Source organism: Sander vitreus, chromosome 24 (genome assembly GCF_031162955.1).
Source record: "Sander vitreus isolate 19-12246 chromosome 24, sanVit1, whole genome shotgun sequence".
NCBI classification, from domain to species: Eukaryota; Metazoa; Chordata; class Actinopteri; order Perciformes; family Percidae; genus Sander; species Sander vitreus.
In genome coordinates, this window is record NC_135878.1 from 11,449,548 (window position 1) to 11,476,095 (window position 26,548).

A 26,548-nucleotide genomic window follows, 5' to 3' on the forward strand; every position below is an offset into this window, starting at 1 on the left:
ACACACCTACACCTGAAATATATTGGGGGAAGTGACAATAATTAGGAGTCAAAGCCCGAGTCTGCAAGAACCGGCAGTAGCAAAGCTATGCCATTCGCACAGCAGGGCTGTGGAACCCTACTGTTTTTCTAGTGATTAATATTATTATTATTAGGGGTCCAAGCCCGAGTCTGGAAGAACCGGCGGTAGCAAGAGCTACGCCGTTCGCACAGCAGGGCGAACCCTATTGTTTTTCTACTGATTATTCATCATCGTTCTTCTTCTCAAAAATTGGCCACTAGGGGGCGCTGCAAGTACAAAAAGTTTATATCTCATGAACCGCTAATCTGATTTTTACTAAATTTGATGGGTACCATCTAGGGACACTCCTGATTAACAAAAAGTTAATAAAAAGAATTTTGATAGGATAAAAATTGCAAATATTACGCACAAATTTGTGTAGCTAACTATGAAAACACCAACTTTGCCATATCTTGGCCAAAATAAATGCCATCAACGCCAAACTTCAGATTTTTGTTTAACATGACCCTCTGAAGGTCACCCACCCGTTTTACAAATATTGGCCACTAGGGGGCGCTACAAGTACAAAAAGTTTATATCTCATGAACCGCTCATCCAATTTTTACAAAATTTGTTGGGTACTATCTAGGGCCACTCCTGAGGCCAACCCTAGAGTGGGGTACTGAGGGGTCAAAGTGGGCGTGGCCTATGGGACCCACATCTAAATTTACTACTTACACTAACATGAACAACTTTAAATTTACAGGGTAGATAGACAATGGGTCATGGACCACACCTACCAAAAATTACACATGTACAGACTACTACTGGCGCTATGTTTTTTTGCCTTTAACTCCCACATTACACATCGCACATTAAAAATCCTTACATCCACGTGTTCCTTGAATCAAGCTGAATCACATGATATAGGCCACACCCATTTCTGCTTAAATTTATTTCCGCAATGCGCGAAACCAACTTTTTCGAACTCGTCCTAGGCCGTGCGACGGATCAGCACGAAACCTGGTACGTAGCATCTCCAGATGGACGTGACCAAAAGTTACCCAAGGAATTTTGCGAATTTGCGAAGATCGGCCATTAGGGGGCGCTATAATCAACGTAGACCAGTTTTGGCCTTTTTACTCTGTTAATGCCTTGCAGCTCACACTTCTCAATATTTACTGGTGTTTGCCTCCTACCGTTAGGTTTTGGTATTCACTTTTGCGTGCTCCTTTTGGTTTTTTACAATAAACAAACTTCTTAAGCCACCTGACAAAATTTCTACAACCTTCACAGTGGACGAATGCAACTCTTTTCTCTCACTTTTTCAATACAAAATCCACACCGGCGTCGATACCGTGCAATTAAACATTGCAGTTGGTGCTAAGTGGAGCGTCTGTCATAGTGTGATTGGTTATGTTATTGTCATTGATTCTTAATTTCCCACAAAGCACCCACGGAGGAAAACAAAATCGGCGCCTATGACGCCATTTGCAACAACTTGACCACCTCCCCTGCTCCTTCAACCACCACACCTGCCTCCCCCCTCCACCCTCTCGGTCACTCTCTCATTTCTCTCTGCTGTCCCCTGCGGTCAGGGGGGTTAAGAAGTTTGTTTATTGTAGCGCATTCTTAAAGGTGGTCTGTATATGCGTGGAGGTGAACTGTTGACCGCTACGTTTGCAACGGCGACGTACCGCAGACGTCGCGGCTCGTGCGTCAGATGGACCTGACCAAAAGTTACTCAAGGAATTTTGCTACGTTAAAGTATGCGCATTTGACGACCAAACTAATTTTCCTAGCTAGCTACCACACATGTATCATATCTCGGCCAAATTAAATGTTATCAGCAAAGAACTTGAGATCATTGTTCAACATTTCACTACGATGCTCTGTACCAAATTTGGCGAAGATCGGCCATTAGGGGGCGCTATAAGCAACGTTTACTTGTTTTGGCCAATAACTCAATGCATTTAAATGGGAAATTTGCAATTGCAATATCTCCACCATAGTAAATGCAATCAACACAAAACTTGTAATGCTTGTTTGGCATGCCACTCTGAGGCTCTGTCCCAAATTTGGTAAAGATTGGCCATTACGGAGCGCTATAGTCAACGTAGACCAATTTTGGCTCTTTTACTCAATCAATGCCCAAATTATATTTAAATGTGTCACCTCTAAGAAGGGCTTGAATAATTTTTTTGCGTGTAATGGATAATAGATATCCTGTGCAACTGCACAGGAAGTGCACAGTCTGCCCTTGTCCTTGGCAGCAGCGTACCAGATGGTGACAGAGTGAGGATGGACTCAATGATGGCAGTGTAGAAGTGCACCATCATAGAGAATAATAAATACTGGTGAGTCGGTGATCCTGCTTTTGATTTTGATCGAATCATAAGCTTTTTTCGAATGATTCTCCATTTTATAAATTAAAATTGTGACACCCCTACTTCTTTTTAATTTGCCAGAGGGTGCCATATTGACAAATACCGGTTCATCTGGTTAGCATAAAATCAAACCGGTTGAGCCTCGTACACCTTTTATATTATATTTCACATTTTTATGATCAAATGTTTGTTATATATTTAAATTTAGTTTAGTTATATATTTAATTTAAATCAAAACTTTGTCCAGGGCTCCAGTGTTAGCAGACAGGTCTGGCTCTGGATACAGTATCATCAGCTGTGGCAAACTGTTCTGGCAGTGATTGTCCTTGAGAGAGAATATAGAAAGACACCCACAATGAACAACAGTAACGTTACCATTTCTCTGGTGCAAATATTCAGTACCAATATCATTGATAACTCATTGTTTGTGTTGCCCATCAAAGAGAACGGTTTACTTCTGCATCAAGCTATAGGCCTAATGTTACTCACTGGTCGGAGAGAGAATATGAAACATTAGTTGACACAGCAGGGAGAGGTGGTCTCATCAATCCGTGTATTAAGTGCTATACCATTTTAACAATGTCAGCAAAAGATATGACCAGTCAGTCTGTTTAGGCAGTAGTGCGTGTGTCACGTATTATCACATGACTCAGGTCTAGAGGGTTTGAGAGCATGCAAACTTTAAGAAGAGGCTGTTCAAAGTATATTTTGTAACTTCATCACTGGTTATTATATTTTACCCATTTTAAATGTCATTGTTTAAATGGGCATACAAAATGCATTTTCTTCATAAAATATTATCCAGTTTTACCAAACTCGGTAGTACCGTCAAGTGTTACAACCGTTTGGGCGTGTAGTGGGTATGACAGAGGCACAAGTCAGAGTACCATCAAGATGATTCGGAAGTTGTCATTTCATGGTAAAAAAGTTACATAATGTTGCTTTAAATATGGCAATTTAAAATAACTGTAATTTCTCCCATTACATCTTCAATGCCCCGACTCCGTCCAGAGATATATAGAAAGAATGGGGAATTTGAAATAGTTACGCCACTACTTTAAGAAAAAATCAGATACTATTAGAAAAAAAAATCTACCCCTCTACTACCATAGTTATTCCCTTAAGGAAAGTTCTTGGCCAATAAAACCAGCATGTTCATTTTGAGTTTCAAACATGCACGTTGACTTGATACCACATTCCCTGATGTGCTGTGAAGATGAGATGATTGCCGGGGGAAAACTATGGGATGGCGAGGACGTTCAATGGCCGTTGTGCAGTAGTAGAACATCTCCAAGCTGCCAGGAATGATCTCCCTCTTTACTTTTCTGTAATCTTAACTATTCCTTTTGGTGCTTAACCCACCTTTATTTTATTTATTAAATTGAATTTATATAGCGCTTTTCACGAATTCAAAGTCGCTTTACAGGGTATAGATAATAGAGACAAACAAAACAAAACAAGATTCAGGCACAGATGAAAAGGGGAGGGACGTGGGGCTAGGGATAGGCAGTGGTGAAGAGATGGGTCTTGAGGCGAGACTGGAAGATGGTGAGGGACTCAGAGGTGCGGATCTCTTGGGGGAGGGAGTTCCAGAGCCTGGGAGCTGCCCTGGAGAATGCTCTGTCCCCAAAACTGCGTAGGTTGGACTTTTGGATGCAGAGGAGACCAGCTGAGGTGGATCTGAGGGACCGTGATGGTTGGTACGGGGAGAGGAGGTCAGTGAGGTATGAGGGGGCCAGATGGTGGAGAGCTTTGTAGGTGAGGACCAGGATTTTGTAGGTGATCCGGTGGGAGATAGGAAGCCAGTGGAGTTGTTTTAGGACTGGAGTGATGTGGTGCCAGGATTTGGAGCGGGTGATGAGTCGGGCGGCTGAGTTCTGGACCAATTGGAGTCGGTTGATGTTGGTGGAGCTGATGCCGAGTAGAAGTGAGTTGCAGTAGTCCAGTCGGGAGGAGATGAAGGCGTGAATGAGTCTTTCAGCAGCGGGGGGTGTGAGAGAGGGTCTGATTTTGGCGATGTTGCGGAGGTGAAAGAAGGAGGTTTTAATGACATGACGGATGTGGGGCTCAAGGGAGAAGGTGGAGTCAAAGATCACACCAAGGTTACAGGCCTGGGGAGATGGGGAGACAATGGTGCCGTCGATGGTGAGAGTGGGGTTATTGATTTTGCTGAGTGTGGATTTGTAGCCTATGAGGAGGAATTCTGTTTTATCGCTGTTGAGTTTGAGGAAGTTGTGTTGCATCCAGGTTTTAATAGCTGACAGACAGGAGTTGATGTGGGAGAGGGGAGGATTGTGAGGGGATTTGGTGCTGAGGTATCTTGGTGTCATCGGCGTAACAGTGGAAGTCCAGGTTGAAGTGGCGGAGTATCTGACCAAGAGGGAGGATGTAGATGATGAAGAGGAGGGGGCCGAGTACGGAGCCTTGGGGAACACCTTGTGTGGCTGTGGCAGAGGTGTGATTATGGAGAGATGAAGTGGGATCTGTTGATAAGGTAGGACTGGAGCCAGCTGAGTACAGTACCTTCGATACCGAGGTATTTTAGTCTGGTGAGCAGGATGTTATGGCTCACGTATCGAAGGCTGCACTCAGGTCGAGGAGGATAAGGATGTTGAGGGAACCGGACTTTGAGGAGAGCGGTTTCTGTGCTGTGGAGGGGGCGAAAACCAGATTGGAGAGGTTCAAATTGGTTATTGGCATGAAGATGGGTTTGTAGTTGTGAGGCGACTATGCGTTCCAGGGTTTTAGACAGAAAGGGGAGGTTGGATATTGGGCGGTAGTTGTTAAGGGAGGAGGGATCCAGACCAGGTTTTTAAGGATTGGGGTGACAGCGGCAGTTTTAAAGGCAGAGGGGACAGTTCCAAGGGACAATGAGGAGTTGAAAAGGTTAGTGAGGTAGGGGCATAGGACGGGAAGGCAGGACTTCAGGAGTGGAGTAGGGAGGGTGTCAAGGGAGCAGGTAGTGGGTTTGGAAGAGCTGATGAGTTTAGAGATTTCAGGAGGGGTGACCAGGTCAAACTGGGAGAGGAGGCAGTGTGGAGGAGGGGTCGGGAGGTCAGGAGGGATGGGGAGAAGAGGGGTCGTGGTAGGTGCTGGAGTAGATCCTGGGAGGTCAGATACAGGGGATAGAGATTTGTAAATTATGTTGATTTTGTCAGCGAAGAAGTGGAGGAATGAATTGAAGAGATCCGGAGTAGAGGTAGGGAGGGTGTTGGTCCAAGGCTTGATGAGGTTGTTCATTGTGGAGAAGAGGGTTCTGGGGTTTTGACAGGGGTTGGTGAGGATGGTGGAGAGGTAGGCAGATTTAGCAGCAATGAGGGCGTCTTTGTAGGCAGTGAGGTGAAATTTGTAGGCTTCATGGTGGACTGTGAGAGATGATTTTATTGTCAGACGTTCAAGTTGGCGGCCAGTTTGTTTCATTTTCCGGAGTGCAGGTGTGTACCAGAGTGAAGAGGTGTTAAAAGTGACGTTTTTTGTTTTGATGGGGGCCAGGGTGTTGAGGGAGGTAGACAGGGTGGAGTTGAGGTGGTTTGAGAGGTCATCCGGTGAGGTGAGGGTTGAGTCCAGGTGGAGAGTGGTGGAGAGCAGGTCAGAGAGATGGTGGGGATCGATAGATTTGAGGTTGCGAAAGGTGATTTCTCTGAGGAGGAAGTGAGGAGGGGTTGGAGAAGGGATGGTGAAACGTATCAGTTTGTGATCAGAGAGGGGAAAGAGGCATGGATGGAGGTCGAGCACCGGTTGGTTTGTGGAGCAGACCAGGTCGAGGATGTGTCCTTTTTCATGGGTGGGGAATGTGACATGTTGGGTGAGAGAGAAGTTATCCAGTAAAATGGTGAATTCTGATGAGAGCTTGCAGGTGGGGGAGTCCATCTGGATGTTTAAATCACTGAGTAACAGCAGACGTGGAGAGAGAGATGAGGCTAGTGTGAGGAGTTCAGTAAAATCAGAGAGGAAGGAGGGATTTGGTTTAGGTGGCTGGTAAATGTAAATTGTGTCGGGTTAATTTAGCTAACTGTAAAGACAGCTAAATGCGAAGGGGGGAGAAATTCGGCAGGGAGGAGATTTTCGGCACAAACACCCGTAGCGCTAACGGAGACGTAGCTAACTTTATGGATGGCCGCTGTTGTGACTCGGATGCCTGGGTCTGGTCTGTTGGTCAACGCTTCATTAAACTGCCATTAGCGTCGTAAGCACCCGGCACTGGAGTTAAGTGCTGGCCGGGTACGGATTGCTGTAATGATAGTGGCTGGCTAGGGGCTAGCGGTAACTAGCTATTGCTACATGTCCCGGGGCAGTTGTCAGCTCTCATCCCGAATGAAGTCTTTTTGCTCCGGGAGGGGGTGAGGCAGACAGACTGGGGTGTGCTAGCTGGCTAAATTAGCATTAGATTAGTCGTCTATCTATAGGCTAACGTTACTGGTGAACTCATTCGTGGGTTCCGTGTTATCCGTGGTCAAAACAATCATACAACTAATAACTTTATGAGTGTGTTGAACAATGTTGTAACCATATAATGTTATCCACCAAGCATTAGCATTAACGTTAGCTACTTGTCAACCAGCACATTATAGTAACGTTAAGCTGGATCGATATTGATATGTATCAATAAATAAGATATCTGCTGTATTACTGTGTTGCAAAGTGGCATGTAGGCTAATTAATCACAAAATGATGCCTTGTGGCAGAAAAAGCAGTATTATGGTTACGAGTAGTTTTTTTTCTGTGACATTGTATGATTTACAATTATTCTCGAATGTATCATCTGGGTGCCAGTGTTTTGACCTAAGTTACAAGTAACTACAGGGTAAAAGGTTATATGACGGGCGACTAAAGGAAACGTCCCATATCGGAAATAAAATAACAGATTTCTCTGGGTTTGACATTTGGTGGAAACATTTGGGATAGTGTAACTACACAACTCAAAAAATATATAACTTTTGCTAACAAATTTTCTGTAACCAGTGTAGCATGAAGGCATGTTGGGTGGGTGGAATTAGCAAGCTAACTTCATCTTATTAGCTAGCAGCAGGCCGTTTGGTCCCTCTGCTTCCACCGTAGAGAGAATACTTTGCAGAGAGAACGGATGACAGCCCGGGAGATGGACAGTCTGGTTAGCCATCTCCCGGTGGCCGCTGTTTTGCCGGCGGGGTGTGAAGCATAGGGACTGTAGGCTCTGTTTGGTTCTGCCGCTGCTGATTTTTTTTCTTTCTTTTTTTTAAGATTATTTTTTTGGGGGCTTTTTCCCCTTTATTTCAGAGTGACAGTGGATAGACAGGAAAGATGGGAGAGAGATGGGTGATGGCACGCAGCAAAGAGCCACAGGTCGGATTCGGACCCGGGCTGCTGCAAAGGCCTCAGCCTACATGGCTCTTACTGGGTGAGCTATAGGGATGTCATGAGAACCGATACTTTGGGTTGCAATCCTTCCGGACCTGACGGGGGCAGTATATATGCCGAACGTTAAAAATGTTCTAGACTGCCGCTAAATGCTGAAGAAGAACAGCGACCAGCACGGAAAAACAGCAAATAGCCCCTCATCTCCCTGTACGGCTTGACCGCATTCAGCTTCTGGCTTTACTGTACATCTACGTCTACGTAACTAAACATGCTTGCTGTCTGGGAGTTCCGGGTGAACTCATGAAAGACGGTACCGTACGCTGGCTGTGTGGTGATGCCACAGGCTTCAAAGCAACAGGCTGTGGGGTCCAGAAGACTGATGTTTTTGTAAATCACGCTCCCCTTACCCCCTCCACTCCACACCATAACAGAAAGTTGAAACTAAAAGTAAACACTGAAAGAAGAGTGACATGACCCCCCCCCCCCCATATTTAAATAAAGGAATTAATCTTTAATGTAAAGTATTATTATTTTCTTCCTTTACACAAACCGTGGTATCGACTTTAGTATCGAGTATCGTGTACTTTTGTTGGTATCGGTACCGGATACTAGATGTTTTGGTAACGTGACATCCCGAGCTAGAGGTTGCCCCTGCCGCTGCTGATTTGAGCGTACGCTGTTTGTTAAAAAAAAACAAAAATAAAACCTTTTCTTAGTTACACATACAATGTAGCGAAAATTAATTACTGCATTTAACCCATCCTAAGTATTAGGAGCAGTGGACAGCTATACATAAAGCATCTGGGGAGCAACTTGAGGTTCAGTTTCTTGCTCAGGGACACTTTGACATGCGGCCGGAGGAGCCTGGGATAGAACCGCCAATCTGCAAGCCACCATGTTGCGGGTATCATAGAAACGTTTGTATCTGGTTTCCCTTTTTGAATGACGAATAGATACCCTGCCGCCTGCTGGTATGGAGAGTTATTTCCTTGCACGCATGCACAGAACATACGTGGTACTTGGCCATCGGCCACCTTTTTTAATCTGCTGTCTCTCACACACGTTAGATTTATTTAAATCACTTTTTTACTGACCAAAAGATTATCAAGTAATCGAGAAAATAATCGGCAGGTTAATCATTGATTAAATTAATTACCGGTATTTGCAGCCCTACTATTAATATTAATATACTCCATTCTCTCTTGCCCCCTGCCACCCAGCCATTAAGTACGACCCCACCAATGTGCGCTACGTGTGGGAGCGCTCCAGCCTCCACATGCGTCTGGGCGAGCACAAACAGTGTATGGATGGCTACCGCAAGATTCTATCATTGCTGCCGCTGGAGGATGGAGAGCACTTCATGCAGCTCTCTAAGGACATGGCCAAGTACAGTACACACACCGACACACAGAGACAGATAAACCAGATCCACACATTCATCCACAGAACACAGTATACTATTTCATTAATGTCATGACTATAGGTTGTCAGAAGTGTGTGTGTGTGTGTGTGTGTGTGTGTGTGTGTGTGTGTGCGCGTTTGTCCTGTTTAGGAGTTACTATGAAAGTAATGACTTGCCCTCAGCTCTGGGTGTAATAGAGGAAGCTCTGGCACGACACCCCAGCCTGGTCAGCGATGACTTCATCAACATGGCAGCAGAGCTCTATATCGCCAATCGGCAGTACAACAAGGCCCTGCAGGTAACCTCTGTGTATACGTGTGTTTTTGTGCAGTTAGCAAAAGCTTGCTTGTGTCATTTAATGAGACAGAAAATAAAGATGTATTTGTTTTAATAAATGCACATACAGTGTCCAACATATTCTTTCCCCCCACTTGTCCGCTTGAAAATACAGAGAGAAACCTAAAACACTTCCATAAAACTGTTTGAATTGTAATAATTAATCCAAACAACAAACAAATAAGGCATGTTCTGCATATACAAATATGAGTTAGTTTAGTTGGATTAACACCAAAATAATACTGTATATAGTTATTATACAGTAATGATTGCTTTAATTTAAGTTTAAGGCCAGAATTTCCTACAACTGTAATTTAAGAGTGGTTTGTGTGTTCTTGCATATCTCATGAAACCCTTCAACTTTACACTTGGTGGTTGAATTGCTGGGGACCCAAGGACGTGTCGGTTCGAGTTTGGTGCAATTTGGACACTTGACACATTCAGTATTAATAAACTTTGAATTAACATGCAAACAACCCTCTGTGCAGCAGCGGGGGTGGGACTTCATGGCCTTGAGTCTGAGCTGAGCATATTGTCAGCAGCAAGTTTCAGCGACTTACAGCTGGTTATGTAAAAGCAAGCAACTAATACGCCTCCTTGGAAATTAATACTTGTGCTGAGTGTATTTCACTGGTGTTCCTGATATGCTGGATGTACAACTGAAATCTTCTTCACTTCCCTGGAGTCAACAATACGAGCGGATATCCTACAGGAACATCACCCCTCTGCCATTACAACTCAAATTAAAGCTGCAAGCAGCATTGGAGGGGCCCTCGCACCTCTGCGCACATCGGGGTTACCGGTGGATAGGGATGTAACGATTGCCGGTGTAACGGTAAACCACGGTAAAAATGTTGACGGTAACAATTACCATTTTCATTTAAAATATCCTTATTATGGTGGTGGATTACCACGGTGTGGAAACTCTGTGTTTAATCCTTCCCAGCTTCATCCGAGGCTCCTGAAGTTGCCGCGCAGGCGCACTGCGCTCAGACAGGAGAAGGGGACAGAATGTAGCAGCTGTTAATGGACTTTTTTCTTTATCATTCCTTTCCCGTTTTCGGACTTGTTGAAGTGATGTGGATAGCCCAGAACGCAAGTTAAAACTATTCTATATCTTGCTAAACTGTCATGGGTTTTACTGCCTCTTTATCTTCAATAAGTGTTCTTCTACGATGTGGAATTTTAGCCTGTGTTACGACGTGACATTATTTGGAGAGAGAGAGAGATATTATCGCCTTGATAATATTGCTGTTGCATAGCTGATAGATGTGTAGATTGTTTAATATTACTTGTGCAGCCACGTGTTGATATTCAGGTTGTGTTAGGGCAATTTGTTAGCAACGTGCAATCGGCAGTAAACAGACTAGCCTGTGGAGCCACATGCTTAGCTATTAAACAGTCCCTCCAGGATTTCGCGGCCTTTTTTTCGAGGCCCAAAATGCCTGATTTCGCGGGAGCTTTTGTAAAAAGTTCCGGTTTGACAAAGTAACGTTACTTATTGGACTTTAACTTATCATTGCACTTACAATAACGATCGAGCTGTCCTCAATTTAGGTCATTGTGTCGTCTCATCTCCGGTTTTTCCTGCATCCACCGTGTGTTTGTGTGTGTGTGCGCGTCAGTCGCGGGGGGAACTGAGCAGCCCCGCCCACTGCAGAGAGCCGACAGGATTGAAACAGTAGCAGCTTTCAGCGACTTTACAAAAACGTTACAGCGTACATTGATTTTAAAATGTATACATTGTATCTGGATCTACCATAACCAATCGCAATCACGTTTGGTCATGACGTCGGCTTAGCATCGCTAGCGTTCGCCTTAGCCAACTCTTTCACCACTAACGGAACAAGCTGGAACATCTAACTTTTCCCAAACCCCGTGGGGACGAGGGCCACAACATCATGGCCACCAACAAAACTCAACAAAGATTGTTCTTGCTCGGGCTTTAACTTATGGATATTCGGCAGAGTTGCCACAACAGACCGAATGGCTTCGCTCGCATCTTTCTCCGCCGCCATTACAGGACTACAACTCATACTAGCGCACAACCTCAACGTCATTGTTCTCAGCCACTCCCTCTGTTCGCTCATTGGACCGGTAAAAATTTGACCGGAGAAAACCCAGATGGAGCACTGAAGGAAAATTAAAATTGAGCGTACGTAGGAGGGCGGAGCCAGGCTACAATAAACGGGTCATTAGTTATGAAAGGGGCCGTTGCTAAAGCATAGGGAGCGGGGCAAACCGTCACCAATAAAAAAGGAACTCTGCTGAGTTCAATGATACCTCACACAAGACTCTGCCTTAAACGGTTCAAAAGTTATGAAAGGGGGCAACTAGGTGGCACTATGACTATGGGTCAATATTGGCCTGTAGATGCCCTCAGGGATAGACTTTTATGAATCCTGAAAAATGTCGGGCAGATTGGACAATGTACTCATTGTTACTCAAGTTACACCCACTTCCTGTTTCGATGGCGAAACGTACACAATGGCCACCCCGCCACGGCCAGGCCCTACCGTTGGTGCTCGGGCTCTAATTATGCACTGTATGTAAGTTTGCCATGATAACTTATAACACTAACGTAATTGCTGGCAAAATACCTCAGATAATTAAATCCATCTACTTTATGACTGGTGGTTATGCACTGTACCAAAACAAGGACATGTACTGCTATTTAAAGGCAGCGTTGGTAATGTTGAAAAGCTAGCCAGATTTGAAAGTTGCATCTCCTCGAGGCTCCGTCTAACCCCTCCCCTTCCCTCGGGGCTCCGACCTACACCTACCACACTTGAACGAGCACCGCTGCTTCAGAGCAGTGCGGAGAAAAGACTGCAATTTTACTTCATGTCTCATTCACTGGAAGGCAAACACCTAATATTATCATACCGAATGTTAAAAACAAACATGACAATGTGGCGACACCATGCATTCAGTTCAGGCTTGGGAGGGGTAGAGTATGCACAGTGGGGCAAGGAGGCTTTTAATTGGTTCTTAACAAGTGGGCTGTGAGGCAGTGATTGGTGGGCGTTTTTACAGGATTACAGCAGGTACAAATGAAGGTTCTTTTTTTCAGAGCCGTCTGAAATGAAGACAGATTCAGGAACTGCATGGCCTATTTCTCGCTTAAAATGTTTTCAGAAACACGTTTCGTTGAACTATTTCCGTAAAATACGAGATCGTAGATTCTGAACGAGCTGCCATTATGCTCGTGGAGAAGCCAGACCCATGTGACCCGTTCGTCCAATCAGCTGCCGGTTTAAATTTTTTGGGCGACAATACAGATTAGCGCCGCCTGCTGTTATGGAGACGTATTACGTCTCACGCACACGCAGAATGTACGCTCAAGTCGGCGTCGCTTCGGTGTGTTCCGATGCACTTCTTTGACCAACTCGGGGAGGCAGTCAGTCCGACTGCCTTTTCTGCTGACGGTCGGCCGTCGGATTGGTGTGTCAGAGCCTTAAGGGGCCCCAGGCAAATGTCAAATGTAGAATTACTCAAAATGGATTTTTTTCTAAAGTAAAACTATTAATGTAAAACTATTAATTCATAGTAAAACAATTAATGCCGCACAGTAGAATCTGCAGAGAAAATGCAAAAGTGGCTCACTACTCACTTTTTACAGTTTTTATTTTTTGAAAATGCTTAGTTTGTCTTTTTTTTTGTAATATGGGTTATTTTTCGGGGGATTCAAAAAGGTCAGAAAAAGTATTGTGTAACAATAACTCAACAAAAACATCATACAATTTTAGAAATATGTATTCACAATGTATTGAACAATAACACCAGTACATAAAATGTAGCCTACATATGGTCATAAATATGTACACAAGACGCCGCATTAAGTGCAACATATGTAAGTGACGTGTTCCGACTAAAGAAGACATGAACAGGTGTTTTGAACTTTGGTTCGAGTAAAGTGGCGAACTTTTTGAAGTCAGTAGACTCATACTGTTGTGTAGACATCCCAGTATCAATCCACATATTAACCCACGCTTCCTTCCGCATTTGGTGTTCCTGCGTATGTACTAACCAGCAGCTATCGGGTTGCCGGTGAAAGCCTTCCTGTAGTGTTCTCTGTCCTGCTGTTGTCTCTGTCATGCTGCCTGGCCCTGTATCCATACATCCATGCCCGTAACGTTACCGGGGTTAGCTTCTGTTTCGGGGAAAGGGGGCTTTGCTTTCTCCTTTACCTTGGTAAGGTAAGCTAGCTTGTGTGCGCTTCTCAAATGTACTTTCAAATTCGTGGGATTTTTCTCTGTAATAAATTGTCCACATATTTTACCACCTTCCACTGCAAGGCACTTGCTTTTATCTGACACAGTCATAATCAAATAGGACTGCCGCTTTCTTCCGACTTTCGGTACCGCTATGATGCTAGGCGAGGGGTATGGACTATGTTGTGTTCAATTTGACGTGGAATGTCGGGACTTCTATAAGAAGATATAACGTTATTTGCTCTGTGGAAGACATCAACAAAGACGAAAACTAAGGACATTTACTCGATTATTTTATTTTAGTTAGTTTTGCAAACAGACATTACAGTTTTAGTTTAGTTATCGTTTTTTTGTAATGCCTCGTTTTTATTTTTATTTCAGTTAACGACAATGTTTTTTCCCACCTAGTTTTCGTTATTTTGTTCGTTATAACCGATTATAACCTTCTTCAGGGTGTAGCCCTCAAGACATAGTTTCCCCTTTAGTAGACACTATGATTACAAACACCTGAGCACACAGCCAGTGATCTCAAAGGTGACAAATGCAACGTATAACCACCAGATGGCTCTACAAAATGTATAGAAGAAAAGGAGTATATACGTAAGAAAACTATAAAAAAAAAGACTGTAATCAATCTCTTCATTGAGTCCTGGATAAATTGTCGCCTGCATATTATATATATATATATATATATATATATATATATATATATATATATATATATATATATATATAAGGTTTCTCTGTGAAATAATAGTTTTAATTTATCACCAGCCCGAATATTCTTATTTATGGATTCAAGGCCTTCAACCATAAGGCTGTCTGGGTTGCCGTTATGTGCTTTAAAAAAGTGTTTAGGATGATCCAAATTAGCTTTTCTAATGGCATACTTGTTCTCAGAGACTCTGTCTTTCAATCGTCAAGCAACCACATGTACAAGATAAACGGTACACAACAAACGTAGTGTTACAGTTAATAAATGCTTTGATGTCATACACCTTATGAATTTTAAAGTTACTGAATTGCTTGCAATCCTTTATAATTAGCACAATGGTTACAAAGGCTACATTTGTAAGTACCTTTTTAAATGGTTGATGAAGCCAAGTTTTCCTATTATTAGCAGGTGGATGACTTGGCACTAGTCCATCCCGTAATGTAAGGGCCCTCTCGAAACTGATCTTAGGAGGAGCAGGAAATACTTCCCTAAGAATAGTCACTTTTGATAAGATTCCAATTTGAGTGTATTATCCTTTTCATGGGATTTGTTAGAGAGCTGTATCCTGTGACGAAATAAACCTGCCCTTGTCCTAAAGGTTTTCTTATGTTTTTCTTAAAGAGCTCAGATCTAAAGGTAACCTGGGCCTTTTTGTAAGCATCCTGGACAGTTTTTGTTTTATAACCTGTAGAGGTTATAAAAAGCAAACAGGCCAAAATCTTCAGGACTGATTCAAATCAGTCTGACAAGATTTTGGCCTGTTTGCTTTTTAAAGTCTTGGTCTGTGTCACAGATATTACAAATATGTTGGACTTAGCCAAATGTATGTTCTTAACCAATTAGGATGAAAACTATCTGCTTTCAGCATTGGTGTTTTTGTCTGTTGCCTTTGTATATACTGTGGTGTGGAGCTGGCCATCCTCACCCTTAGAGATAGTCAAATCTAGGAAATTGATGTCAATTTCAGTTTTGAGTCACAGTTTTATATTTCTGTTGTTCGTGTTCAAAAATCATAAAACGACAAAAGCTGGCTGCAGAAAAAAGGGAGGCTGGCTGCTGAAAATCAAACGTTTTTGCACTTGTGATATTCCTTTGGCACTGGCTAAAACCTCTTTTGGGGGCGACACATTTTTCTCTATGCAGGAAAAACCCTGAGCATGAGTGTTGTCCTGGATGTATGAATGCAGTTGTTGTATGCAATATGAAAGTCTACAAATTTAGAGGCGGGCTCTGTAAGAGATCCATTTGATGGTATAATAGTCCTCCCTGGAGGAGATTCAAGATTCTTGTGAACCTTGGGGGGAATGTAAAAAGTGGGTATCCTGGGATATGCACACCATAAAAAAGCATGCTTTTGTTTGGTAATCCAAAACCTTAGCTGTAGATAACATTCCTCTCAATGTCTTCTGTGTGTTCTAATGGATTAGAGGACAGTTTGTGACAATATTCAGGGTTATCCAATTGCCGTAAGGCTTCTTAAACATATTTCTCCTAATCCAATTACCACCACTGCTTTCCTTTATTAGCTGGTTTTATGATAATGGTCTCATTCCTGGCTAAACACTCCAATGCCTGTTTTTGGGAGTTGGTCAAATTCTCCTTAATAGTCTTATCAGGTGCCAAGAACAGATTCTCAATATCAAAGCCCACCATTTTTGTGAAGGAAGTCAAAGTGCCATTTGACACTGGAGGCATAAAATTAGACCTAGGTCTAAAAGGAGAGCTTAGGGGGTCTTTGGTGTTTTTTGCCGCCAGCGTCTCCTCCCAGGCAGCGCGGCAATGGTTATGTTTAGTGTTAAGGTTAGGGTTAACTGCCTGGAAGGCGCTGTTGGAGGCAAAAAACACCATCGAGCAGCTTAGGGCTGTGGTGACATTTCTCAGAGTATTTATTCTTATTCTAGTAATACATTCTAATCCTGGATTGTTTAATAAATAATAATACATCATACTTTAATCAATCAAATTGTATTAGTCACATGAAATCATACAAGGTATAATTCCAGTGAATCACATCAGTTCCTTCAACTTGTTCATGGTTTATCATAAAGCAGAATGTGGCCGCCAGTTCGACATGCAAGAAAAAGTCACCCGTTGAATGGTGCTGGCACTCCAGGATCCAGGCTCCGGGTTTATGAACGGTCCAGTTTGTGCACCCGACATCCCTGATCAGTAGGGATGCACCAATCCGACTTTTTCAGTCCCTATATTGATACCTGGGGACCATTCTCTTATGTGTAAGGAACATTAGGCTTGACTTAAACATTACTTTCCTAAGTTTGTAAAACAAAATGTAACAAATTCATAGATATTGTTGCAGCAGCTCAAAACCTGTCTTGCTGGATAATCTTCAGAACAGATATACACTACCGGTCAAAAGTTTGGGGTCACTTAGAAATTTCTATTCCATTCCATTACACACAGAATACCAGCTGAGCTCAGTTGCATTGTTTTTTTAATCAGGGCAGCAGTTTTCAGATTACATTATGTGCTTACGTAATTGCAAAAGGGTTCTCGACTGTTGTAGGAAGAAGTGGCTATTTAATGCAATATCTACATTGCCCATTATCAGAAACCATTCATCCAATGTTCCAAAGGCACATTTTGTTTACTAATCTGATATCATTTTAAAAGGCTAACTGAAAAAAACATTGGAGAACCCTTTTGCAATTATGTAAGCACATAATGTAATCTGAAAACTGCTGCCCTGGTTAAAAAAAACAATGCAACCTATCTCAGTTGATATTCTGTCTATAATGGAGTGGAATGGAAATTTCTAAGTGACCCCAAACTTTTGACTGGTAGTGTACATTTACTGAATTGTTAATTATTGATAAATTATCCAATGTTCATGTTTGTTTTTAGCTCCCTCAGCTACAGTATGTGGTCTACCGGCTTCTGGCGTGCTGCTGATGCCTAATGTCCCATGTGTATGTGTACTCAGACAACATAGAATTAAAAAGATGGGCCCTATTTTCACTACAGCATGATCCAGCTGTTTGAGTCAGTACTGGCCCGATATCCATATCGGATCAGTGCATCCCTACTGATGAGCATCACAGGTGAATTGAACCCTGATATACTTTCTGTGTGTGTTTTTCTAGGTGTTGGTCCAGTTTGCAGGTATAGTTTTGGTCACAGTTGAATCCAAATCAGAGTTTGCAGTACCAAGACAAGAAGAGAAAGTGGCAGAGAAGACTACTGCAGAACAAGAAAAGAAAAATGAACAGTGCAAGTCAAAGACTGTAGAGGAAGTAGCTGCGGAAGAGAACAGTGAGTAACTCTTTGGAAAAACGTAATTCATTATGCAAATGTTTCCCGTTTCTTTGACCTTTGTGGTTACCTTTTCTCCATATCACATCCATACAGGGTTAGTAGTGTACAGCTGTTTAAATTAAAGTGAATGTATTGATGTGTATGTGTGTATATATATATATATACACGCATGGAGAAAGACAGCAGCAACACACTTCTGAATGGCGCTTTTCTTTTAAAAAAACTCCCGGACGGCTCAGCAGAAAAGTCGAAAGCCATATGCACATTGTGTAAAGCCGAATTAAAATGACACCGAATCACGTCGAGCTTGAGCTACCACCTACGAGCTAAGCATATTAATGTGACGCAGTTTGATGCTAGTGGGCTCAGGCAAAGGGCTCAGGCAATACGCTTGATGTGTTTTTCATCTGCTGCACTAAGCTTCCTTGGCCGACCACTGCGTCTATGATCCTCAACGTTGCACGTTTCTTTGTGCTTTTTCAAAAGAGCTTGAACAGCACATTTTGAAACACCAGTCTGCTTTGAAATATTTGTCTGGGAGAGACCTTGCTGATGCAGTATAACTACCTATATTCTATAATTGGTTGATCAAACACCTGACTACAATCCTACAAAATCCCTGACTTTTTGCAAGTACCTATAAGAATTGATGCTGGTTTGAAGGCAAAGGGTAGTAACACCAAATATTGATTTGATTTAGATTTTTCTTTTGTTCGCTCATTTTCCATCCATCTTCGTCCGCTTATCCGGGGTCGGGTCGGGGGGGTAGCAGCTCCAGCAGGGGACCCCAAACTTCCCTTTCCCGAGCCATATTAACTAGCTCCGACTGGGGGATCCCGAGGCGTTCCCAGGCCAGGTTGGAGATATAATCCCTCCACCTAGTCCTGGGTCTTCCCCGCTTCCCAGCTGGACGAGCCTGGAACACCTCCCTAGGGAGGCACCTAGGGGGCATCCTTACCAGATGCCCGAACCACCTCAACTGGCTCCTTTCGACGCGAAGGAGCAGCGGCTCTACTCCGAGCTCCTCACGGATAACTGAGCTTCTCACCCTATCTCTAAGGGAGATGCCAGCTACCCTCCTGAGGAAACCATTTCGGCCGCTTGTACACTGGATCTTGTTCTTTCGGTCATGACCCAGCCTTCATGACCATAGGTGAGGGTAGGAACAAAAACTGACCGGTAGATTGAGAGCTTTGCCTTCTGGCTCAGCTCTCTTTTCGTCACAACGGTGCGATAAATTGAATGTAATACCACACCCGCTGTGCCGATTCTCCGACCAATCTCCCGCTCCATTGTCCCCTCACTCGCGAACAAGACCCCAAGGTACTTGAACTCCTTCACTTGGGGTAAGGACTCATTCCCTACCTGGAGAAGGCACTCCATCGGTTTCCTGCTGAGAACCATGGCCTCCGATTTAGAGGTGCTGATCCTCATCCCAGCCGCTTCACAGTCGGCTGCGAACCGATCCAGTGAGTGCTGAAGGTCACAGGCCGATGATGCCATCAGGACCACATCATCTGCAAAAAGCAGCGATGAGATCCCCAGCCCACCGAACTGCAACCCCTCTCCACCCCGACTACGCCTCGATATCTTATAAATACTCATAAATACTACAAACAGGATTGGTGACAAAGCGCAGCCCTGGTGGAGGCCAACTCTCACCTGAAACGAGTCCGACTTACTGCCGAGAACCCGGACACAGCTCTCGCTTTGGTCGTTCAGAGATTGGATGGCCCTGAGAAGGGACCCCCTCACCCTGTACTCCCGCAGCACCTCCCACAGTATCTCCCGGGGCACCCGGTCATACGCCTTCTCCAGATCCACAAAACACATGTAGACCGGTTGGGCATACTCCCAGGCTCCCTTCAGGATCCTTGCGAGAGTAAAGATCTGGTCCGTTGTTCCACGACCAGGACGGAATTCGCATTGTTCCTCTTCAACCTGAGGTTCGACTATCGACCGAACCCTCCTTTCCAGCACCTTGGAGTAGACTTTACCGGGGAGGCTGAGAAGTGTGATACCCCTGTAATTGGCACACACCCTCTGGTCCCCCTTTTTAAAAAGGGGAACCACCACCCCGGTCTGCCACTCCTTAGGCACCGTCCCAGACTTCCACGCAATGTTGAGGCGTGTCAACCAAGACAACCCCTCCACACCCAGAGCCTTAAGCATTTCTGGACGGATCTCATCAATTCCTGGGGCTTTGCCACTGTGGAGTTGTTTAACTACCTCAGCAACCTCCACCAGGGAAATTGACGACAATCCCCCATCATCCTCCAGCTCTGCCTCTACCATAGAGGGCGTATTAGTCGGATTTAGGAGTTCCTCAAAGTGCTCCTTCCACCGCCCTATTACCTCCTCAGTTGAGGTCAACAGCGTCCCATCCTTACTGTACACAGCTTGGATGGTTCCCCCGCTTCCCCCTCCTGAGGTGGCGAATGGTTTTCCAGAAGCACCTTGGTGCCGACCGAAAGTCCTTCTCCATGTCTTCTCCGAACTTCTCCCACACACCGCTTTGCCTCTTTCACGGTAGAGGCTGCAGCCCTTCGGGCCCTTCGGTACCTTGCAACTGCCTCCGGAGTCCTCTGGGATAACATATCCCGGAAAGACTCCTTCAGTCGGACGGCTTCCCTGACCACCTGTGTCCACCACGGTGTTCGTGGGTTACCGCCCCTTGAGGCACCTAAGACCCTAAGACCACAGCTCCTCACCGCAGCTTCAGCAATGGAAACTTTGAACATTGTCCACTCGGGTTCAATGCCCCCAGCCTCCACAGGGATGCACGAAAAGCTCCGCCGGAGATGTGAATTGAAAGTCTGTCGGACAGGGGCCTCCTCCAGACGTTCCCAATTTACCCGCACTACCCATTTGGGCTTACCAGGTCTGTCCAGAGTCTTCCCCCACCCCCTGACCCAACTCACCACCAGATGGTGATCGGTTGACAGCTCCGCCCCTCTCTTCACCCGAGTGTCCAAAACCTACGGCCTCAGATCAGATGAAACGATTATAAAATCGATCATTGACCTTTGGCCTAGGGTGCTCTGGTACCAAATACACTTATGAGCATCCCTATGTTCGAACATGGTGTTCGTTATAGACAATCCATGACTAGCACAGAAGTCCAACAACAAACAACCACTCTGGTTTAGATCAGGGAGGCCGTTCCTCCCAATCACGCCTCTCCATGTGTCTCCATCATTGCTCACTTTGCATTTTGTAAATTGATAAAAATAAACAATCATTTATATTTTTGAAAGCATTCTTGGTTTACAGCATTTTTTCACACCTGCCTTTTGCACAGTACTGTGTATAAATATGTATGTGTGTGTGTGTGTGTATATATGTGTGTGTGTGTATATATATATATATATATATATATATATATATATATATATAATCATTAATTCATAGGTGTGTTTTGGGCATAACGTGCAATAAACCAATCAGAGTGTCATCTCCCATTCCCTTTGAAATCCAGGCGTGTTTGTACCTTGACGCATTGCTATTATGATGGCGGATTTGGACCGTAATATTTTTATTTGTAAGCTTTTGCATGTTTGTGTGCTGCTGCGCTTCCGTGTGTGTGTGTGTGTGTGTGTGTGTGTAACAAGTATAGTGTGCACGCGCTGTGGTTAAGCCTAGGCGCATTTTACTAATTTGCTGTTAAAATAACAATGAAATGCTGCGCTATTGACTTTAGACCACGTTTTTGTTGGTCAATGGTGCGCTAACTTCCCCCTTGCCTCAAGATAGCAATACGCCAAGAATTCACCTGAACACACCTCCCTCTAAGACCAGCATACCCATGGGCGCAAAGATGGGCGCAGGTGCATTTGCTATTTAAACAACGTGGGTGCTGCGTCGGTCTTAAACTAGCATAGACACTTGCACCGGGCTTTGTGCCGGGTGCAAGATAGTGTTTTTCACTACTATTTTGGAAGAAGGATATTGTTATTGAGGGCTAGATTAGGACTGTATTTAAAGCTGATTCTGGTTTCCAACTTTGCCCCAGGTGTGTCTGTTAAAACATGGACGGAGACAACTTCTCTCTTTTGATGCTTTTTTAAATCAAGCAACAGTAGAAACATGGGCATGGGTAGCTCTGCTATGGCTGTGTGTTTGTGTGTGGTTCTGCAAAGACATAAATAACATTGTAAAGGCTACCAAACACAAATAATAACAATAAACCCACTATTTATTACATTATGTTAATGCTGTGTCACCACTGTAGCATGTAAACAATGCACATAAAATACACACGTGAGCAAGGGCATTCAACAATCACCATTATATCGGATGATCAGCCACGTGCAACCTAGCTAGCAGGTGAAGAACACAAACAACGAAATCACCAGCCAACTTACTTTGAATTTGAAAGAACTATAAACCAATACAACAACAAGCTTAAATAAACTGACAACATAGGTTATATGACTCACAGATCTTGAGGACGCACACACGCAATCCCAACTGGCCAGTCATCCTCCGACAGCGATAGTCTCCTTTGCCTTTTTCTCTCTTTTCTCTGTGTGGCTCGCGCGCCCGCTCGTGTTGTGAGGCAAATCAACAGAGAACTCTATAATGAAACATTATCTAACAAGTGTATTGAAGCAGCTCTGTTGTAAAGGCTAACGGTGCTCGGTTAGCACAATGACATCATGTTAGAAAGCACCATAGACACTATATATAATGGACCAACAGATCCCGTTGTTCTGGATGGAGACCAGTGAAGGATATTAAAAGCACTTTTCCGGTGATGGCTGAGCGTTACTGCGCAGCCTCCAACTGAGAGAGACGACGACGATGTGACGTGAGCAACCTGTCTGAAAGTTGTAAGTCTTCTGGTAGCTGTGCCAAGAGAAATCTCAATCATTCCCAATCTTGCAGAGACGGAGAGCGTAGGTATATGTAATAGGCAGGAGATAACGTAGGCACAGGCTTATTATTGCTAACTAAAATGCTAGTTAACATTAGTAATTAAACTTAAACAGCTAATGTGAGTCGAAACTGCCTGCAAGCTTCTCCTGTACTATACGGTAATTTCTCTACTGTGCGACAGTAAGTTGCGTGGTTATGACACAATCGTTAGCCTATTTTTACAAAAACGCCTTCTACGGAGCCATAACGTGAGATACAAGGTAATGGAGCCTTTTATACATTGTCGTGTTTCTTTAGAAATAAACAATGGACAAATAAAGTCTTTAAATGCTTCAGATGTAAAGTTATTCGTTGTCAAAGTGAAGTCAAAATGAATGATGATGGCTTGTTAGCATCAAAATGGCGCCATAGGAGCTACGGGTTGTTGACAGACGCTTACCCCCTTGGAAAGCACAGCCGAAACCATTTGTCAAAAAATAAAGTAATGACATTGATAACTAAGCCAAACGGTCCTGTCACTGCTGTTTTAGTGATTTATAAGCAAACCTGTTTCTTGCAGATTGTCACTTTACTGAGAATACAACTATTAGAAGGTAATACAGTCAGGTCCATAAATATTGGGACATCGACACAATTCTAATCTTTTTGGCTCTATACTTCACCACAATGGAGTTGAAATGAAACGAACAAGATGTGCTTTAACTGCAGACTTTCAGCTTTAATTTGAGGGTATTTACATTCAAATCAGGTGAACGGTGTAGGAATTACAACAGTTTGTATATGTGCCTCCCACTTTCTAAGGGACCAAAAGTAATGGGACAGATTAACAATCATAAATCAAACTTTCACTTTTTAATACTTGGTTGCAAATCCTTTGCATTCAATTACAGCCTGAAGTCTGGAACGCATAGACATCACCAGACGCTGGGTTTCATCCCTGGTGATGCTCTGCCAGGCCTCTACTGCAACTGTCTTCAATTCCTGCTTGTTCTTGGGGCATTTTCCCTTCAGTTTTGTCTTCAGTAAGTGAAATGCATGCTCAATCGGATTCAGGTCAGGTGATTGACTTGGCCATTGCATAACATTCCACTTCTTTCCCTTAAAAAACTCTTTGGTTGCTTTCTGCAGTATGCTTGGTCATTGTGCATCTGCACTGTGAAGCGCCATCCAATGAGTTCTGAAGCATTTGGCTGAATATGAGCAGATAATATTGCCCGAAACACTTCAGAATTCATCCTGCTGCTTTTGTCAGCAGTCACATCATCAATAAATACAAGAGAACCAGTTCCATTGGCAGCCATACATGCCCACGCCATAACACTACCACCACCATACTTCACTGATGAGGTGGTATGCTTTGGATCATGAGCAGTTCCTTTCCTTCTCCATACTCTTCTCTTCCCATCACTCTGGTACAAGTTGATCTTTGTCTCATCTGTCCATAGGATGTTGTTCCAGAAATGTGAAGGCTTTTTTAGATGTTGTTTGGCAAACTCTAATCTGGCCTTCCTGTTTTTGAGGCTCACCAATGGTTTACATCTTGTAGTGAACCCTCTGTATTCACTCTGGTGAAGTCTTCTCTTGATTGTTGACTTTGACACACATACACCTACCTCCTGGAGAGTGTTCTTGATCTGGCCAACTGTTGTGAAGGGTGTTTTCTTCACCAGGGAAGGTATTCTTCGGTCACCACCACAGTTGTTTTCCGTGGTCTTCTGGGTCTTTTGGTGTTGCTGAGCTCACCGGTGCGTTCTTTCTTTTTAAGAATGTTCCAAACAGTTGATTTGGCCACACCTAATGTTTTTGCTATCTCTCTGATGGGTTTGTTTAGATTTTTCAGCCTAATGATGGCTTGCTTCACTGATAGTGACAGCTCTTTGGATCTCATATTGAGAGTTGACAGTAACAGATTCCAAATGCAAATAGCACACTTGAAATGAACTCTGGACCTTTTATCTGCTCCTTGTAATGGGATAATGAGGGAATAACACACACACCTGGCCATGGAACAGCTGAGCAGCCAATTGTCCCATTACTTTTGGTCCCTTAAAAAGTGGGAGGCACATATACAAACTGTTGTAATTCCTACACCGTTCACCTGATTTGGATGTAAATACCCTCAAATTAAAGCTGAAAGTCTGCAGTTAAAGCACATCTTGTTCGTTTCATTTCAACTCCATTGTGGTGGTGTATAGAGCCAAAAAGATTAGAATTGTGTCGATGTCCCAATATTTATGGACCTGACTGTATATGAAGTTGAAGCTACTCTGACAGCTGTAGGGCAGCTAACATTAACTTTAGCTGTCTCCATGAACCTCCTAAGCTCCTATAACTCGCGACGCAGTTAGGAAACAAGAATGAGCTAACTAATGATAACATAAGCATTTTGGCTCAGTGGAAGTCGATTTTAAAGTCATGTTAAAACTTTTTCCCATCCTTCTTCCGATTTCCAGCCACAGCCTGTCACTCCCCCTGTACTAGTGTTACGTGCTCCGTGATGTTAAGACCTCACAATGCCTTGTGTTTCTCACTCCCGCTAACATATCAGATGTGACATGACAAAAGCATTTAGTTTTCACATGCGGGTAGGCCAAGGTGAGAAGAGTGAGATTAGCGTTAACGTTAGCCACCATATTTATAAAAAAATCACATTCGAATAGTGATTTCAGCATTCAAATAGTATTGATTTTTTTACTATTCAAATAATATTTGACTTTCGGAATTCGTTCCAACAGCCTTAGTGTATGCTGAGGAGTGTGTGGTAGAGCGAGTGAGAGAGTGACGGGCATTAGTCTCGGAGCAAGCACCGACTCTGGAGGCGTAGACGGAGAAACAAAGTGTCTCCCCTGTGCTTTCTGACTATGGTTGGAAAGCTGTAGCAGGAAAAGTTAACCCTCTCCTTGTTTTAATCTTGATAACGGAGAAGGAGAACCCAGAAATTAGTAGGAGAAATGCGACTCTACCAAGCCACAGCCAAGCGGACCAATCCCAGTTGTTGTGGTTTGCAACATACATTACATTTTTTTGAGAGGTGCACGTCAGGATACGGCATAGGTCCGTATCTGAACGTACCTACGTACGTACCTATGGTGTAGATTTAACACAGGACCATAATTTGGGCTTTAGGGTTCCCCCATCTGCCAGATCCCACTTTAACCCCTGGTTGAAAGTCACACCACTGTTAAGCGACTACTTTGTCAGGGATCTAAGTGAGAAAAGGGAGATTAGATATAGGTCTATATTTGGCTAAGACCCCTAGATCAATCATCTATATGTAGCCTAGTTGGGATGGGGTCTAAGAGACAGTTAGATGGTAAGATGTCTTAGATGAATAAATCTTTAAAGTTAATTGGCGAAGGTTGACTCGAGAGAAGCAGTCTAAATACACGTCATGTCTTACAGCTGTTTCTAATGTTTGAAGATAAATCGGTAAAGGTTGAGGGCAGTAGATGATAAATTTGATCTCTAATAGAATAGAAGCTCATGAAGTCATCACTACTAAGAGTCATAGGAATACATGGCTCAATGGAGCTGTGACTCTCTGTCAATCTGGCAACAGTGCTGAAAAGAAACCTTAGGTTGTTCTTATTTCCTCTATTAATGTGTAATTGGCTGCTCTGGCATCTCTCAATGCCTTCCTATACGTTTTAAAACTGTCTTGCCAGACTAAACGAGATTCCTACAGATTGGTGGAATACCATTGACATTCAAGTTTACGCAAGGTTTGTTTTAATTTCCGGGTTTGGGAGTTACCATGGAGCTAACTTATTTTGTTTTAGAGGAGTCAAGTGTCGTTCACAGTGACCCTGCAGCACTGTCTACAAGATGATTTAGAAGGGACTAACGTTAACATAGAAGTCCTTTGTTATATTAAGGCATGGCATTGCAGATGGAATAAATTCTTTAAATTCAGCTACAGTATTATTCTAGAACATGGTCTAGCGTGTGGTTAAAACAGTGAGTGGGTTTATGAACACTGACTGAAGCCAATCAGATCTAATAGTTA

At 43.5% G+C, this 26,548-nt stretch overlaps 1 protein-coding gene across 4 annotated transcripts in view; it reads left to right on the forward strand.

Moving 5' to 3' along the window:
- Positions 1 to 26,548, forward strand: part of gtf3c3 (general transcription factor IIIC, polypeptide 3) — a 62,660-nt gene that overhangs the window by 16,296 nt on the left and 19,816 nt on the right. For all 4 annotated transcript variants that reach the window (XM_078244061.1, XM_078244063.1, XM_078244062.1 and 1 more), the window contains exons 6-8: positions 8,945 to 9,110; positions 9,277 to 9,424; positions 17,493 to 17,661. In XM_078244061.1, the coding sequence (XP_078100187.1) occupies positions 8,945 to 9,110; positions 9,277 to 9,424; positions 17,493 to 17,661 (483 nt within the window). The remainder of the gene's footprint in view (positions 1 to 8,944; positions 9,111 to 9,276; positions 9,425 to 17,492; positions 17,662 to 26,548) is intronic.